At 46.7% G+C, this 12,738-nt stretch overlaps 1 protein-coding gene across 2 annotated transcripts in view; it reads left to right on the top strand.

Annotated features, from left to right (window-relative positions):
- GABRR1 (gamma-aminobutyric acid type A receptor subunit rho1) overlaps positions 1-12,738 on the top strand; it is a 37,923-nt gene that overhangs the window by 19,840 nt on the left and 5,345 nt on the right. For both annotated transcript variants that reach the window (XM_045057833.1, XM_003986368.4), the window contains exons 2-6: positions 4,778-4,884; positions 6,799-6,866; positions 7,872-8,095; positions 8,908-8,990; positions 11,624-11,764. In XM_045057833.1, coding sequence (XP_044913768.1) covers positions 4,778-4,884; positions 6,799-6,866; positions 7,872-8,095; positions 8,908-8,990; positions 11,624-11,764 — 623 coding nt within the window. The remainder of the gene's footprint in view (positions 1-4,777; positions 4,885-6,798; positions 6,867-7,871; positions 8,096-8,907; positions 8,991-11,623; positions 11,765-12,738) is intronic.

Here is a 12,738-nt window from a genome sequence, read left to right as displayed (position 1 = left end):
CAGGTGACCTCATCAGCAAAGTGAAGTATAACTTATCAGGTGCTCTGCTCTTAGCCAAATGAGGGAGACGTCCAGCAGACCCCTTGCTCATCATGGATTCCCAACCCTGCTCTACCTAACCTCTGAGAGAGTTCTGAGGTGTGCTTTGGGAAAACACCATCCACACACGAGCTGACTAGGAACTATAAGAAGGAAATGTCAGGATGTACCATAGGTCAGAACCTTTCATTCTGTCCAAAAGGATCGGATGAACATGGGTGTTCAAAAAATGTACAGCCCAAAACTTTACTGCCCCCAAAGCTGTTTCAAATGTTATCCTATATCATCATAACTTGGGACATGTCTGTGCTTTCTCCATAACTTCCCAGAGGCTCATTCAATAAATGTGTGGGCATCGATTTTGCACTGAGTCCATGCTAGCTCTTATGCGAGGGAAAGATAAGCTTAGACCTTTTACATCTAACCCAAATTCCAGGCAATCAGAGCCAAATCTTCCAACAAGACACTGTATTGACCTTATTTCCAACCCTTGGAGCCAGACCCTCTGGATTTGACTCCTGGATCCATCACTTTAGCAAGTTACTCAGACCCTCTGTGTCTTAGTTTCCTCATGTATAAAATGGGAATAATGATAAAGCCTACCTCAAGGTTATGAGGACTAACCCTAGATAATACATGTAATGTAAGTTAGCATAGTACCTGACAGTAAGTACTCAAGCACTGTTGGTTATTCCTATTATTTTCTGTGTGTCATACTTCGTTTCAAGATTAATAATCAGGGGTGCCTGGCTGGCTCAGTCAGTAGAGTGTGTGACTGTTGATCTGGAGATTGTGAATTCAAGCCCCACATTGGGTGTGGAGCCTACTTTTAAAAAAATGAATAATCATACTTCTGGCTGGTAAAAAGATGCCAATGCCATGTAGAAGATTTCATGATATATTGCAACTTGAGTTTAAAAGCAAGTTACAGTATCTCCTCTTTTTCTCTCTTTATCCTTTCAAAGGATGAGGGTATATACAGATGGCAAAGATTATTTCTTTCTTTTATTTATTTGTTATTCATTTTTGAGAAAAAGAGAGAGTGTAAGCAGTGGAAGGGCAGAGAGAGAGGGAGAGTTTCAAGTAGGTTCCACGCTGTCGACACAGAACCCAATGTGGGGCTCGAACTCATGAAACTGTGGGATCATGACCTGACCATGACCTCTCAAAATCAGGAGTCCAGTACTCAACTGATGAGCCACCCAGGCGCCCTGGCAAAGATTATTTTTGAATGGTTTTTATTTTCTCCTTTATTTTATAATTTTTAAAACATGGGCACATAAGGGTAAAAATGTTATTTAAAAATATTAAACATCAATGCAAAAGACTTTAAGAATCTTGTTTATCAGTCTTTTCTAGGCTAGAATCTAGGCTTCACGATGGGAAAGGCAGTGGCGTCTCAGAGCCCAGTTCTGTTTCAGGCTGGCCCAAAGCCAAAGAAAGAACTGGGTCGAGCTCAATTTCCATTCTGAGCCCTTCTTTCAGTTCCTCCTGCTTCCCTTTTCAGATGCCCATCTAGGGGGCCATTTCCTTCCTTCAGTTAACATGCGTTGAGAGCCCACAGGAACCCAGCACTGTACAAGGTGCTAAAGATAAGACTCTGCCTTTGGTGGCCTGTGGTCTCATCCTGTCCCTGCCGACCATCACTTGTGATGGCCTGTAGCCCAAGGAGCAGCCCTCCCTCCAATCTTAGCTTTTCCCTATGCCTGGGACCCACTCTTGGGACCCACTCCTGCCGAGCTCCTGCCTCTGTTCCACTTTGCTACAGATGACATACTCCCTATGCATCAGTCCCGATGTGTGTGCATCATTCGAGTCCTGGCAGAAAACAGCAGTGCACTCAAAAGGGCTTAAACAATAATTGAACAAAGGGGCTACTCGCAGAGCTGTGGCCAAGGTTCAGAGAACCAACCAGGACTAGGAACAGAAGGAAGCCATGACTACCCACAGGCCTGGAGGGGAAATAGTATTATTGGAAATTATTGAAGATACTGTGATTATCTGTAATTACAGAGCAACACAGACATTGCTAGTCCCTGGCATTGAAGCAGGAAGAGATTGAGGAACAAATGCCCTGCTCTGTCATCTCCTGCCAGTGCCCATGTGGCTGAGTCCACAAGCCAGACGGCAAGGATGCCCAAGTGATACAGTCCACCTGGCAATGTGTTACTCTCTGTAGTAACGGTTTCGTGGTAGATTCAAGTAAAGAGTGGCATCAATTTCTGATCTACCCAAGGGGGAGAGGTTTACCTTCTGGTAAACCGAGGGGGGAGAGGTTTTTAAGTCAGATCTCCTCAGACCAGTCTAAGTAATTAATCCTCCAAATCCCTGCTCCTGTGAGTACTGGGAAAATGCTCAGCAAAAGGCTAAATTAATGCAGTGAAGCGTCATAGTTTTGTTTTTTTCGTTCATATTTTATTCTGACAATATTGGCAGTAGATCTGAAGGGTGAGGAGTACTTTGTTGATTTGAGTACCTAGACTGTCTCTAGCATGCCTTTGTTTTTAATGTTCATCATACACAGAGACAGAAGCACACAAAGATGCCGGCAGACAAGGCAAGCATGGCCATCAACACATGCACACCATTCTAAAGATGTCTCTTCCTCACACGTCACCTGTGGTGATTTTCAGAAGCAGTCCCCACCCCTGGTCCATTTGCTGGAGGCAGAAGGTGGGGGACCAGAGGAAAGGAAAACTGGAAAGGAAAAATGGCAGGGCTCCTGGCTTCAGCTGGGTGAGAGAGAGGATGAGGGAGGCGACGGGGACCAGCTTTCCTCCTCTTGAAGTCCCTAGCTTCTTCCTCCCTTACATCCATAAGCAGCGTAGCTTGGTCCTGGTTCACTAGTTCAAATTCTTTCCTGGAAGTGCTTCCTTTGCTGTGAGCACATTAATTCCCTTACTTTGGAAGGAAACTTCCTTACCAGCTCCATAATGACAATGACTTCTTCCATTTGTGTACCTTTTAGAGTTTGAAGAGTACTTGCACACACATTATCTCATTTATTCCTCACACCCCTTGTCAGGTCACAGAGCTTACCTTCTATCAGATAAGGAAACTGAGTCTCAGGAAACAAGTTGCCTAAAGGCACCACGCAGACAGCGTCAGAGTGAAGGTCAGAGCCCTGGTTTTCTGTCTCCCCGCCACATTTTTTTTCTTCCCACAATGATGAAGTTTTCTTCAGGAAAGAAGATGGCAAAGGACTTAAAGGTGGACATAGTTAAAAAGGAGGAAACCATATATATTGAGAATAAGATGAGCCAGGGCAGTGGCTCTTAAAGTGTTGTCTCCAGATCAGGGACATCAGGGGCATCCGGGAGCTTCTTAGAGGTGCAAATTCTTGAGCCTCAGCCCAGACGTACTGAATCAGAAACATCAGAAGAAAAAGGAGTTTCAGGAACCTAGGTTTGAAGAAGCCTTCCAAGAGATACTGATGCATGCCACAGTTTGGGAACCACTGCATCCAGGGGAAAGGTGTGTGTGATGGCACCCTGAAGAGAACACATGACTGGTGTTAGCCTAAGGAGGAGCAAGGAAGGTAGTCAGTTATTTCTGTGGATTCCAGAGATGGTGTTGATGGCTGAATGAAGACTATTCAAGGCCATTGAAGCATTGCCTATAATAGCAGAAAACTAGAAACAATTCAAATATCTACCAATTGAGGACGGTCATGTGAATTACAGTGCATCCATGTAATGGATGCTATGTAGTACAAAACAGAACAAGAGGCTTGGGATAATTAGATATGGAAAATAATCCAAAGAATAGTTAAATAAAGAAAAAAAGAAAAAGTAGGAGAGTTTTAACTTTGGGTTTTAAAAAGGGGAGAACTGGGGCGCCTGGTTGGCTCAGTCGGTTAAGTGGCCGACTTCAGCTTAGGTCATGATCTCGCGGTCCGTGAGTTTGAGCCCCGCATCGGGCTCTGTGCTGACAGCTCAGAGCCTGGAGCCTGTTTTGGATTCTGTGTCTCCCTCTCTCTGACCCTCCCCCGTTCATGCTCTGTCTCAAAAATAAATAAACGTTAAAAAAATTTTTTTTAATAAAAAAAAATAAAATAAAAAGGGGAGAACTAAGGACATATATTTGTATTTACTTGTACCTACAAGAAACCTTGCAAAGAAGAAATCATTCAGAGAGATACCTGGGGATGGGAGAAATGTGGTAGAGGCAGAGATGGGAGGGAAACTTTTCACTGCATTTCCGTTTCTAAAATTGTCCAACCCCGTAAATGCATTACCTATTTAGAAAACATAAAAATAAATAAAAATGGCCCTAGGTGTAATCCAGTAGCAGAACAAGAAGCTGCCTCTGATGGAATAAGGATGGTGGACTTTCCAAGGGCAAATCCATCCTCTTTCCACAGAATGGGCCAACAGAAGCCAAGGGTACCAAGCTCTGCCCACACCCACTTCCTCTCCCCTCTAGCTCAAACCCTCCCGGAATGGCCATGGTGCTTTGGAGGGAGATAGACTTCTTAGTAAGGCCAGGACCAGCAGTTATCAGCATTAGCTACACATTAAAATCATTCTATGATTTAGTTATGATTCTAAACTACTGTCTTGGACCTTCTGGGTCAGTTCCCTCTCTCAGCTGGAGAGAGGGAAAGAAGATATCCAATAGCTTAAAAGAAGAAATCACACATCCCATCAAACCTGTCAGGATCACATCTGAATGCAAGAAATTTTTTTATCCGCTTTGATTGGAATATGTGCTCAACCCATTTCTCCCCTCTTGGCAGCCCAATTCTGAAACGAAGTCCCGATATCACCAAGTCGCCACTGACAAAATCAGAACAGCTTCTGAGGATAGACGACCACGATTTCAGCATGAGGCCTGGCTTTGGAGGTATGAGCCACAACTCGCCATGGTTGTCTTCTCTTTTCGGGTCTGTTCACCTATGCCTGGGTATGAACCGAAGCAAGGGGCCACCCAGCTTTGCTCTCCCCTGGTCAGGTCCATCTCTGTCGTGCTTGGTGGCCAAGATGGAACCCACAGTGTCTTCTGAGCATCACCCCTGCCCAGCCCCATTGTGGGCCCTGCTAAACACATTCTCAGAAGGTGCCTGTTGGCCGACGTCGAGGGTAGGCTACCTGAGCAGTCCTCAGGCCACTACTCCTGATAAGGAAGGCTTGGGATCAGTGAGGCCAGCAGCTGGCTGCGGGAAGGACAAGGGGAAGATGGGGCTGCTACATCCCAAAGCTGCCTCCTGAAAATACTCTGAAACCACAACCTTGGACTAAATTCATTCTCATCCGGGAGCTGGCAGATGGAACGAGGGGTGTGTATCTGAGGGCAGAGTGTGGTCTGCTGGATTTAATTAAATGAAAATAGCTTGAGAAAATAATGATCTAGAGCAGAGGGATGTCATGGCACTTTGAAGCTTAGCCTGCAGCTGCCAGATTTCAGCCTGCTCAGTGTCAAATAGGGTTTTCATCTACATGGGTTTCTTCCTGCAATAAAAAATTTATTTTAGGGGCGCCTGGGTGGCGCAGTCGGTTAAGCGTCCGACTTCAGCCAGGTCACGATCTCGCGGTCCGTGTGTTCGAGCCCCGCGTCAGGCTCTGGGCTGATGGCTCGGAGCCTGGAGCCTGTTTCTGATTCTGTGTCTCCCTCTGTCTCTGCCCCTCCCCCGTTCATGCTCTGTCTCTCTCTGTCCCAAAAATAAATAAAAAGCGTTGAAAAAAAAATTAAAAAAAAATTTATTTTAGAAACCATCCCCATGTTTTTATTTCTTCTAGCCACCTCGACCCAAAGAATAAACAGATTCTAGAAGGGAGTCTTTATTTAATCTGTAACCTGCTGCTGTTAGATCCAAACCTACCTCAATCCATGATAATCTGAGTCTGCCCCATGCCTGCCCCCCATGCCTGAAAGCAGGGAGGAAAAGGGGCAGCAATCTACTTCTCCTTCTCTTTATGGATAGTAAGATTTCATGGCTTAGAAATGCCAAAGGCCACCCTATTGCATCATGTTGCCCTTGGAAGCTACCCCATCCTGTGGCAAAGGTACAGATGTGTGGGCTTGGCCAATGACCTGAATGTGGCTTTGGTTCTGGGTGCCTATTAACCAGGTAGAGCCTTTCTCACGGCCAGACAGAGACACTGGCTTCCGTGACACAAGAGGCTGCAAAATCAGGAGGCAAATATGAAAAATAAAGTGGATAACCCCATGCTAAGGAGTAACTCCTTAGATTAGACTCAGCTTTGAGCTAGGTCTTCATTGTATCTTTAGATAAGTATGTGCAACCAAAGAAGAAAGCTTTATATTAACCTCATCATCTCAGAATCACCTGAATGATTCAGATAAAGAAAACTTTTTAAAAAATATTTACTTATTTTTGAGAGAGAGAGAGAGAAAGAGAGCACAAGTGGGGGCGGGGGAGAGAATGAGGGAGAGGGAGAGAGAATCCCAAGCAGGCTCTGCACTGTCAGCGTAGAGCCCAATATGGGGTTCAAACTCACAAACCACAAGATCATGACTCTAGCTGAAGTTAGATGCTTAACCAAGTGAGCCACCCATATGCCCCAAAACTTCTTTTTTTTAAACCTTTGTTGGAATATTCCAGGGAGGCAGCCTATGATCCAACCCTTTGATTTCTGGCTTCGTTTGAGCTTGAAATGTGGGGACACCAAACCTTCAAGTCTGACAGGAAACTGAGGAAACTGGGGCTCCAGGGGGGGAAATGCTCCTATGCCTGTCTTTTCTATAGTGAAAATTCAAATAGAAAGAATAAATGCTCTTGCCATGCCCCATTTGCAGGTCCAGCCATTCCTGTGGGTGTGGATGTGCAGGTGGAGAGCTTGGACAGCATCTCAGAGGTCGACATGGTAAAGTGCTTCTTTTTCTAGGGCTGTAGCAGGTGGATTCACACAGGGCCTATGCTGGGCCAGGAGGTCCACACACCCGAATTCACTGGGTCTCACAACTCTCTGGCTACGGGAATGCCCACACTCATTTTATAGGTGGCTCAGGAAGGTTAAGACACTTGCCAAAAACCACCCAATTGGAACGAAGCAGAGCCAGGTGACAAAGCCGATCTCCCTCCCGTGCCTTTTGCCATCGGGATGGTTCTCTGGGCAAAGGCTCTCAAACATAAACCGTAGGGTCCGCGGTTGAAGCTGCCAGATATCCCACAACTGTAGATCCTATATCTGGCTGTGGAAATGCAGATGAATTGCTGAAAAGTGTCCCTTTTTTTCCTTTTTAATGAGTTTAGGTGGAAAAATAGAATGTTCTACAACTCCTCGACTTACAGGACTTTTTACAGCCTTAGCTTAGTTTGGGTTCTCCAAAAAGCAGACTTGAGAGAAGCATTCTAGCACAAGTTGAGAGGTGATCCCAGGAAAATTGAGAAGAGAGTGGGGGGAGGTGAGATGAGGGTGGGGAGGAAGCACATAGACCTGAGCCTCAAGCCAGTTACTACTGGGAATCTCAGTCCCACTGGGGGTACTCCAGGAGTCAACAGAGAACACGCCTCACGGTTATCCCAGCTGAGGGGCCAAGGAACTGGGGTGCTTAGCTGGTCCCGCCCAGCCCCCCACTCGCCCCAGTATGTTGAGGGTCACAAGCGCTGACAGTAGCACCTTGTCAGTGTGGAGGCACTTGGCAGGGGATGGGGTGGGTCTCAGGGACACGGGTTCTGCTAGCGGTCTCTTGCTGTGTCCCTCCCCTGCAGTCCCCCTCCTACTGTAGCAAACCCCGGGGACTGGAAGCAAGACCTCTACTCTGCTGTTGCATTCTCAGCCGCTGACGGCTCCATGGGGTGCACAGTGTCCTGCTGACACCTAGTGGGTTCAGTGTGTGGGGTTCTCCTCTCTGCCCTTCCCCTCCAGGACTTCACGATGACCCTCTACCTGAGGCACTACTGGAAGGACGAAAGGCTGTCCTTCCCGAGCACCAACAACCTCAGCATGACGTTTGACGGCCGTCTGGTGAAGAAGATCTGGGTCCCCGACATGTTTTTCGTGCACTCCAAGCGCTCCTTCATCCACGACACCACCACGGACAATGTCATGTTGCGGGTCCAGCCCGATGGGAAAGTGCTCTACAGTCTCCGGTAAGGCCCTCCCAGCCCTCAGGCTGTGCCTCTTCCTGTAGGTCCTTTTACACCTGAAGCCTGGGCAGAAAGGCAAATCATTTGACCACTCACACCTGCAGTTTTGCTTTTTTGGCTTTGAATAGCTAGCTGCTGCTTCTTTTTTTAGAAAATGTTTTTTTCTATTCATTTTGAGAGAGAGAGAGCACGCAAGCAGGGCAGGGGCAGAGAGAGAGAGAGAGAGAGAGAGAGAGAGAGAGAGAATCCCAAGCAGGCTCCGCGTTGTCAGGGAAGAGTCCGATGCAAGGCTTGAACCCATGAACCATGAGATCATGACCTGAGCCCAAATCAAGAGTCAGATGCTTAACCAAATGAGCCACCCAGGTGCCCCTCATTAATATTATTCCTGATACATTGTATACAAATATTGGATATTGATAAAATCGACAAATGAACAGAAAAAAATGGAATTTATCAACAAGAGAACAATATATGCTCCTATGATTTCTTTTAGGAAACAATATCACATGAATTTTTATTTCACACGTTTATATTGATAGAGGCCATTGCTTTGTTAATATGCTTCAATGTGATAGAATTTACAGTGATAGACACCCTGTTGGCCTCACCCTGACGCTGGAGTTAAACATAAAAACCGGAGTACTCCAATGACTTTATTATACGCAGGCTACTTACCTAAGTCTTGACACCTTGCTTATCAATTATAAGGAGGCAGTTACATGGGAAGGAAACAGAGGTCTTTTCTGTTTGATCATTTTGTACTTGTATTTTGCAGCCTCTGAAAATTTGGATTTTTGTCTTTTGGTTTGCAGGGTAACAGTGACTGCAATGTGCAACATGGACTTCAGCCGATTTCCCCTGGACACGCAAACATGCTCACTTGAAATTGAAAGTTGTGAGTAGACTGTCCTGGACATTAGCACACAAACCGCGAGTAATCGCAAACACCGAGAACTGTCAGTAGCACGAACAGCATGTGCTCCTCCTTCCTGGCTGTGCTTTTCAAGTGATTTTTCAATTATTTATGTATCTTTTTAAAAGTTTGTTTATTGTACGTGTGTGTGTGTGTGTGTGAGAGAGAGAGAGAGAGAGAGAGGAAATGTGAGTGGGGGAGGGGCAGAGAGAGAAGGAGAGAGAAGTGCAGAGCCCGACTCGGGGCTTAATCTCACGAATCGTGAGATCAGGACTTGAGCCAAAATCGAGAATCTGGTGCCCAACTGACTGAGCCATCCACATGCTCCTCAAATGACTTTTTAAGATATTAAACCTAAGTCCAGAGTCGTTTTGAAAATCAGGCATAAGTTTGAAACTAAAACCTTCTGTTCCCATGGTTTTAAACTTGGTTCTATGGAACCTGAGCTGGGGAGGGCGGTAGAGGGCTCAGCAAATGCGGATCTCCTGTAGCTGTTTCTATACACCGTCCATCCCGAGAGCTCATTTTTGACCTGTTTAATTGTTCCTCTGAATGAGATTTCTGTGGAAGAAAAGATTTCTTGACAAAAACAAGTTTGGCAACAATCGTCAGAGGGAACTGCCCAGGCGAGCGCACGTCGTGCTTGAGACTCTCAGGCACAACTGAGGGGCATCGGGACACTTGCACACAAAGTCCTGGACAGGTTCAAAGCCAGGCCCCAGGAAGGGCAAGGCTGAGGCAGCATCAAGGACTAACCGCTTGCATTTCCAGCTCTCTACACGACTGCTCTGTTTTTCAGTCTTTGCCCAAACGCTTCCTCTGGTGGGTGCAGTCTGGACTCCCCCATAATTCCAGCTGCTCTGCTCCAACCAAGCACCTGCCCACTGGCCCTTCCTGGCTGGTGGCCAAGCCTAAGTGAGGAATCTCTTTGGCCCAGGACACCTTTGTAAGCCTACCTGCACTGTGGCAATGGTTCAGGGGTGCCCTGGCTCCAGTCATCTGGGGCTGAGGAGGGCAGGGATGTTGACCCCCCCACATAGCAGGGGCCAGATAGACAGCTCCATAGGGCACTGAATGTGGGAAAAGGGAATAATAAATCCTAGGACCAAGGAAATCACTACGCACTGCACAGTGACTTGCCACCTGCTGTCATGTAATCCTCACCAGATCCTGTGAGAAGGTTACTATTATCTCTGTTACGGGTAGGAGGGGTGTAACTTGCCTGAGGACATAGTGCTAAGACGGACTAAACTCACTGACTCCAGAACCTTGTTTTCCCTACCACACCCAGGCGGCTCCGTCAGGAATGTAGCTTTTTCCAGGTTGCATCAGTCAGGGTACCACAGAGAAGCAGAATATCAGAGATACATAGTAAGAGATATTTAGTGTCAAGGAATTGGCTTACTCGAGCCTGGGGGTTGGCTTGGCAAGTCTGACATCTGCAGGACAAGCTGTCAGGAAGGGTGGCTGGGAACCCTCGGGTGGGACCTGATCCTGCCCGTGGAGGCAGGAAGGGCAGAATTTCTTCTTCTTGGGGAAACCTCAGGTCTGATCTTAAGGCTTTTCCATTGATTGGATCAGGCCAACTCAGATTATCCCGGATCATCTCCTTTACTTAAAGTGAACTGGTGGTAGGTGTCACATCCACAAAGCATCTTCCGAGCAACACCTAGATTCGTGTTTGATTGAATAACGGTACTGTAGCCTAGCCAAGTGGAGGGGATACATGACACCAACTATCACGCAGGTCAAGGGTAAGAAATAGAAGAAAACAGAGGAAGGAAATAGGGCGTCAGGGAGCTCCAGCAAGAACTGTCTAACACATGAGCAGACTGGACCGGCAACTGTGAGGTTTTACCTCAGCTCTGTCCAGGCCGCAGGTAGGTTTGTTCAACCAGAGTAAGATGTGGGCTCACCTAAGGTGGGAGCACCAGAGGGAGTGATCCTTATGGAGAATCACTTGGATTTTTCCCTGGGTAGGAAGAGCAAGAGGAGGCCTGCAGAAAAGGGTCTTGTGTCCTGCTGCCATCACTTTGTGGCTCCTTTCCTGCTAGAATGCACCCCTTATTACCTGAGAGTATTGCAATAGGTTCGCCGTCAATGGATGCATTCCTACACTTTGAAAGGAGAAAAGAAAGGGCTAAATTAGCCTGGGCTTGTAAGGCTGAACCATATGCGATACTGCAGCCATTTATCCATTTCTGATCTACAAGCATAGCAACTTCATTTTTTCTTTTAATATTCGTCTGAGAGACAGAGAGAGAGAGGAGGGTAGCCGAAGTCTGATGCTTACCCGCCTGAGCCATCCAGGCACCCCACAACTTCATTTGTTTTAACCTAATAAATGGCAGGCTGAATTGTGAAGTGAGCACTTTTGCAGGCATTATGAGCATTTAGGCTTGACAGCTTTGCTCTGATGACTTCTGGAAGACTGGGGAGAATTAATGTGGATTTTGTTTTGCTTTGTTTAGACTGTGGTTTGTTTATTCAGACTCTCTCACTACAATCCCAGTCGTCCGTGTGGGAGGTCTGGAGCTGCTTCCACGGAGCCCCAGAGGCAGGCCTGTCCTCCCACGGCTGCCGGCCGTGCCTGATGCTGTCTCCCATCCTTTCAGATGCCTATACAGAGGATGACCTCATGCTGTACTGGAAAAAAGGCAACGACTCCTTGAAGACAGATGAGCGGATCTCACTCTCACAGTTCCTCATCCAAGAATTCCACACCACCACTAAGCTGGCCTTCTATAGCAGCACAGGTAGGGGTGGGGGTGGGGGGCAGGGAGTGGGGGCTTGGTTGTCAAGCGAGCAGAGCTTGTGTGCTTGGATTTGAAGCCAAAGGTGGAAATCCCTAAATCAGCATGGCAAACACTGGGGAAGGTGACTTTCAGATACCACCAAAGCATTGGAAGTGATAACCTAGGAAATATTAGTAAAGACTCAAACAGAAGCTATGGGAGGAGGTTTGTTTGAGCCAATTACTTTGCCAGTTTAGCAGCTGGCATCTCACCCCTGATAGGATCTCCAGGGCCCCTTCCTTTATAGACAACAAACAGTTCAATTTTAGGCCTGTTGATTTCCATTCTCTCTGCTCCATTCAACCAATTCTCTCTCTCTCTCTTTTTTTCCGCCCCATCCCCACCCCCCAAACAGTCCTCTCTTAACCATACTGCTTGCATAGGTCCTCCTTAAGACCTTGTGAGCCTCAGTGCTCAGGTCGGGGTGGCCTCACCCCCTCTGGTTGCCTGAGGGCTTGCTCTGTGGTCTTCCTCTGGGCAGCTGAGGGGAACAGCTTTCTCCAACCTTTGCCTCTGTCTTGACTAATCATCTTTCAGGATGATCTTGTTCAAATCTTTATGAAGCTTCTATTGCCAAAAACATCGCATGACTGCACAAAGAAGTGCAACCTTTTAAGTCTTTATAACCTGCAACAGAGGCACTGTTTTATTTCCAACACATGGCAATGCAGCACATCTCGTCTTCTGTATACATCACTCAGGAGTCTTGATTTTTCAGGGGATCTCCACTTCACCTTAGCATTCTAACATTTCCTCTTGTCTTAGTCTGTTCGGGCTGCTATAACAAAATTCCATAGACTGGGTGGCTTCTAAACAACAGAGATTTACTTCTCACAGTTCTAGAGTCTGGGAAGTCCAAGATCAAGATGCTGGCGGATTCAGTGTCTGATGTCTATAAACTTCCTAGTTTATAGACAGCCACCTTCTCCCTGTGT

Source organism: Felis catus, chromosome B2 (genome assembly GCF_018350175.1).
Source record: "Felis catus isolate Fca126 chromosome B2, F.catus_Fca126_mat1.0, whole genome shotgun sequence".
Lineage (NCBI taxonomy): Eukaryota > Metazoa > Chordata > Mammalia > Carnivora > Felidae > Felis > Felis catus.
Note: the sequence above shows the minus strand (reverse complement) of the source record. Positions and strands in the feature narration are given on the sequence as shown.